The sequence below is a fragment of the Olea europaea genome, unplaced genomic scaffold (assembly GCF_002742605.1).
Source record: "Olea europaea var. sylvestris unplaced genomic scaffold, O_europaea_v1 scaffold2623, whole genome shotgun sequence".
NCBI classification, from domain to species: domain Eukaryota; kingdom Viridiplantae; phylum Streptophyta; class Magnoliopsida; order Lamiales; family Oleaceae; genus Olea; species Olea europaea.
The window spans coordinates 1-6,251 of NW_019244565.1; the positions used below are offsets into that span (position 1 = coordinate 1).

General features: G+C 35.7%; 1 protein-coding gene across 1 annotated transcript; it reads left to right on the plus strand.

Moving 5' to 3' along the window:
• Nucleotides 1-8: 8 nt before the first annotated feature.
• Nucleotides 9-842, plus strand: LOC111383195 (UDP-glycosyltransferase 83A1-like; the record flags this gene model as incomplete). The annotated part of the gene is made up of 1 exon (XM_023007274.1): nt 9-842. A coding segment is annotated over one exon (717 nt), but the record flags the coding sequence as incomplete, so codon positions are not given.
• Between the last annotated feature and the right edge of the window lie 5,409 nt (nt 843-6,251).

Here is a 6,251-nt window from a genome sequence, read left to right on the forward strand (position 1 = left end):
GGTTGATATGCAACTCGACATATGATCTTGAGCAAGGAGCATTCACCTTGGCTCCAGAGATAGTTCCCATCGGCCCCCTTCTACCAAGCACCCGGCTTGGAAATCCAGCTGGCCACTTCTGGACAGAGGACTCTGATTGCTTAAAATGGCTCGACCAGCAGCCACCCTGCTCAGTCATATATGTTGCATTTGGCAGTTTAACTGTTTTTAACAAACTTCAGTTTCATGAATTAGCTCTAGCACTTGAGCTCACCAATAGGCCATTCCTATGGGTCATGCGACCAGAGTATACAAATGGAGCTACCGAGGCATTCCCTGAAGGATTCTTGGACCGAGCATCGACCGAAGGAAAATTGATAGGCTGGGCACCACAGCAGAAAGTCTTAAGTCATCCTTCAACTGCTTGCTTCTTAAGTCACTGTGGTTGGAACTCAACTGTAGAAAGCGTGAGCAATGGCGTCCCAATACTCTGCTGGCCTTACTTTGCTGATCAGTTCATTAACCAGAGCTACATCTGCGATATCTGGAAAGTCGGACTGCAATTTGAGCAAGACGCTAGTGGGATAATCACCTGTGAAGAAATCAAAAACAAGATGGATCAACTACTTGGTGACAGTAATTTCAAAGAACGAGCTCTGCATCTTAAGGAACTAATGATGAGGAGTGTAAGAGGAGGTAAATCTAGCAAGAATCTTAATGATTTCATCGAATGGATAAAGAAATAAACAGATTTATATTGTGAACGATATTGCAATTTTTCTACAGATCACCTGATTAAGCCTGTAATCCTCATTTTCATGTTTTATGTAAAATGTGTAATTTCAACAAAGAGAGATTTAACATGATCAGTTTCATCTGAAATATTGGCTTAACAAGTTATGCTTGACTTGTTCAGTATTTCAAGTGTTAATCACCATCCAAACAGGCATAGAGAAAATAATTCACCATGACGAGAATCTTACCATTTGATTAGTAATCGAACACTCAAACTATATATTGCCCATTTGGGACAAACGGTAAAATTTTGAGAGCATGCACTTTTGTATGTGTGTGTGATCCATCAAATTATCCACCAAAAATTCTTTTAATTGAGTTGGAAGGAATGATAAGTGAAAGCTGTCAAAATGCAGTTGATTCTCCAGTTAGTTTCCATATCTCCATCAGGATTAGCACAAAGTTACATAATGAACAAAACAAGGCAATGATAGTTATATCAGAAAAAGAAAACATCACGATGAATATAAAGAAATAAATATCCCTAAGAAGCATAAAGAAACAAGAAAGATAAAGCCTTGCTTATTTAACTTGCTTTTATCCAACATTAGACTTTGGCGGATGATGTTGTTTTAGTCTTTAGTTATGGAAAGGTCTGAAAGGTACTTAACCCTCAGTTTTTGTTATTAAGAGGAAGTTGAAATTTTAAACAATACAGAAGAACTTAAGACGCTGTTCCATTTAATTGTTCCATGTTATTTGTTCATTGCGTTTGTAGTTCCACTACATCATTTTGGCATCTGAGAGTAGTGACACTCCTGACATAATAGACTTGCTCACATAGGGGTCAAGGAATTTAAGCTACTTAATGAAAATTGTGATTTTGATAATGACTGTGTGTCAGATTTGCCATTTTGTGATCATTGTGTGCTTGGTAAGCATCATAAAACTTCTTTCTCCACGAAGTGTTAATAGAGCTAAAGGCATGCTCGAATATGTGCACTCTGATCTATGGGGTCCTACTAGTAATCCCATATCGGGTGAAAATAGGTATTTCATGTCTATTATTGAGACTACATTAGGAAAGTGTGGGTCTATCTTTTGAAGGATAAATCTGAGACCTTCAATAGTTTTAATAATTAGAAGAGACAAGTGGAAAACCAAACTGGCAAGAAAATTAAATTTTTAAGGACAGATAACGGTCTAAAATTCTGCAATAAAGAATTTGATAGTATGTGTAAAGAAAGCTGCATAACTAGACATAAGACCGTTCCCTACACCCCTCAGCAAAATGGGGTAGCAGAAATGATGAATAGGACTATACTTGATAAAGTACGTTGCATGATGATTAGTTCTGGTGTTCCCAAGTCATTTTGGGGTGAGGCTTTTATGACCGCTTGCTATTTGATTAATCTGACTCCTTCTGCTGTATTGAATGGTGAGACTCCGCATGAGAGATGATCGGGTAAACTGAGTGATTACTCGATACTTAGAACTTTTGGCTGTATAGCTTTTTCTCATCAAAGTGAGGGTAAGCTGGAACTAGAGCTAGGAAGTGTGTCTTCCTAGGATACTCCAAGGGTGTTAAGGGTTATAGGTTATGGGATAGAAGTCAAAAAGGGATTAAAATCATCATAAGTAGAGATGTCATGTTTAACGAAAATGAGATGCCGTGTATTAAAGGGGAAACTGAATCTGAGAGTGAAGTTGAATCAGGTGAAGAGAAAGATCAGTTTAAGGTGGAGTTAGGAAAATTCAGTCCACCTGCCCCTACTATTTCAAATGAGGTGGAGACTCAAACTCAGGAACCCGAGGTGGAGAATAGTAACGAAATAATGACAGAAGAGCACTATGAGGAAGAAAATCTTTAGCTAACTATAACTTAGTTAGGGATAGAGAGAGGAGACAGACATGAGAACCAAGAATGTTCGATTTTGAATCTGAATTAGCTTTCGCCCAGGCTAGTTATGAAGAACTAGCTGATAAAGAGCCAAAGACCTTTGAAGAAGCAATAGACAGTGATCAATCTAATGAATGACTTAAGGCAATGAAAGAAGAGATGAATTCTCTAGAAAATAATCATACTTTGGAGCTAGTACCTAGGCTTAAGAACAAATCAATTGTTGATTGCAAATGGGTTTTTAAGGTTAAGGAAGGAACTAACAGCTCGAAACCTCTAAGGTTTAAATCTAGATTAGTGGCTAAAGGCTACACACAGAAGGAGGGCATTGATTATAATGAAATTTTCTCACTAGTTGTTAAGTACACCACTATTAGGGTCATGCTCGCATTGGTTGCACATTTTGACTGGGAACTTGAACAACTTGACGTAAAAACTGCTTTCTTACATGGTGAGTTTGATGAACAAATTTTCATGAATCAACCAAAAGGTTTTAAGGATAAGTCAAAACCTGATTATGTGTATTTTCTGAGGAGATCCTTGTATGGGTTAAAACAATCTCCTAGACAGTGGTACAAGAGGTTGGATTCCTTTGTACTCACTATAGGGTTCCAAAGAAGTAAATTTGATCACTACTGTATTTTCAACACAATGAGATTGATGATAATTATCTGTTTTTGTTGCTCTATGTGGATGACATGCTTTTGATTGGATCATCCTTTAAGTGGATAAATAACAGAAAAGCAAAACTAAGTGGTGAATTTGACTTGAAAGACCTAGGTAAAGCTAAGAGAATCTTAGGTATTGAAATCGAAAGATATAGGTCAAATTCTGTTTTATTTTTGTATCAGTCTCCATACATATCCAAAGTATTGAAAAAATTTAATATAAGTGATTGCAAACATGTCACATTGCCTCTTGCTAATCATTTTGTTTTATCGAAAGAACAATATCCTTACAATGAGCGTGAAGTTGAATACATGAATAGAATGCCTTACTCTAATGTGATTGATTCTATAATGTATTTGATGGTTTGCACTAGATCTAATTTAGGTTTTGTTGTTAGTACTCTCAGTAGATATATGGCTAATCCGGGCCCTGAACATTGGGAAGCGCTAAAGTGGTTGTTAAAGTACTTGAAGGGTACAAGTAACGTAGGTTTAAAGTTTAGTGCTAATAAAGAAGGCATAAAATTAAAGGGTTTGTAGATGCAGACTACGCGGGAGATAGGGATGGTAGGAAATCTACTTCATCTTATGTGTTTACCTTATCTAATTCATGTGTTAGTTGGAAATCACAGTTACAACATATTGTTGCACTATCCACTACAGAATTAGAATATATTGCTACCATTGAATCTATTAAAGAAGTTCTATGGCTTAGAGGTCTACTTCATGAACTATGTGTCTTGAATGATTATGTGGTAGTGTATTCTGATAGTCAGTTATCTATACATTTATGCAAAAACCCTGTTTTTCACGAGCGCACTAAACATATTGATGTTAGACTCCACTTCATTAGAGATATAGTATCTCAAGAGGTGGTAAGACTTGAGAAAGTCCACACCCACTACAACCTCTCTGTTATGGGGACGAAGGTACTGCCACCGGCAAAGTTTAGAAGTTGCAAGGAACTTCTAAACATTGGTACAGGTAAATGATTTCCAATTTTATTGGTTTTCTATTAGAGGTGTCACTAATGGGAGACAATTTTCTTTTACAGGTCCTTTGACACCAAGGTGGAGGTTGTTAGGCAATTTGTTGTCAAACGACCTTCTCGGACTATAATGTAACCTCGATTTTATTATCAATCGGTCTTAGCCATATGATTGACTAGTACATCGACACAATTATCGAGACAACACAATTCACATTCGTATGGACCGTTCGAAGCAACCTATTGTTAATAGTGTTGTTCACGGTTCGCCCCATTTTCTTGGAAGGCTATATTATTAATTCGAAGTCCATTAATATTGAGTCGAGCCTTGTTTGGTCCACAAATTAACCCTAACCTAACTTACCTATTTTGGATATTTACTTGGCTTATATTCCTGTCTCTTTCTCGGCCTCCATAAGCCTGTGCCCAATTTCTCTCTTTGTGAGATTTTCTTCTTGGTTTCTTTCATCACTTCACTGTGACCTTTGTGGTTAATCCTTAGTGGGCATATCATTGGACTTCATCTTCCCAACCTATAGCAACCGGAAGTGGGGCAGTTTTGGTGGTGGTTTTGGAGTTGTCTCAACCTTGGTGGTGTCGATGAAATTGGTGAAACTGAGCCCGGTTTGAACTTGGAGTTTACTGGAAATCATCCCTACATTTCTGAATGTGAAATATGTTTGCAACTTAAACACATGTTTCATGAGATTGCATAGGCTTATTCATCAAAATCAAGAAACCAAAAATAAAATATATTTTTCCATCTGTCACGAAATCTTTTTGATTTAAGTTAAAGCAAACCACGGTTCGTTAACAAATAGTAAAATAAATTTTGAATCCAAGTATCGTACTTACAAAGATCATACTAATTTGAGTTTGAATTAACTTAACCTTAACAGAAAACTATGAAAACTCATGATTTTCTAAGATGAAATTGGGACCACTGTCATGAGCTAACTTAAATAAAATCAATGCAAGATTATAATTAAACGCAAGTTTTGTAAAAATATGATAACGAAAAACTTATTAGAATCTCGAATACCCCTATATCAATCCCTTTAATACTGGAACTTATAAGTTTGACAACACGATTCAACTATGAAGAGCCTAATTTGTTTAACAATCTCTCTTGAGTAAAATTAAATTTATTTTTACATGTGACGTGACTATATTTTTATGACGGACGGGAACATATAAAAATGCATTGAAGATTTATGAATACTTAAAGATCACGTAAAGTATAATAGTATATTTTTATCTCCTATCGAACTCTACGACAATTGATACGATGTCTAACTTATTTTTAATCTTTCGAAGGTAAAACAAGTCACAATACTCATAAAACTATTACGAATATAATTGTAGAGAAAATTAAATTCATATCAATCATTCAACAATTAAAAACATTCTTTAAATGTCAAAAAGAAATAAAATCACGAGTTAAAAGTTCATGATACAAAGTTCATAGTAATCCTAGCACTAAAATTATTTTGCTACTCATAATGTCGGAATTAAATAAATAAAAGTGGAATGGCATCGACAATAAATTAACGGAATGTAATTAATTTTCCTGTGCTTGTGCTGTATTTTATTCCAATTTTGAGCCGCTGCCTCCTTTCTTTCTTTCTTATTTTGTCTCTTAATGCACGCGCGCGCGCACACACACATATATATGATCTCCTAAGAAATGACATGATACACCAATTAATTGGTTAATCATTAAATTAATGAGACCTACCCTTAACTTATTGAAAATTAATAATGTGTCATGTCATCGATACTTAAGAGATCATTTCTCTTCTGTGTGTGTATATATATATCAACCACAGTCCTCACTTTTCTTTTCCAAAAGCCACCGCCCAATTCTCTTCCAATTAGGAATCCTCTTTGGTTTTGATAATTTGCATTCTCCAAGCCTCTGCCCACTTCTATTCAATTCCCATGTCGGAAAAAAATTGTAAATGTATCATAACAAAATATT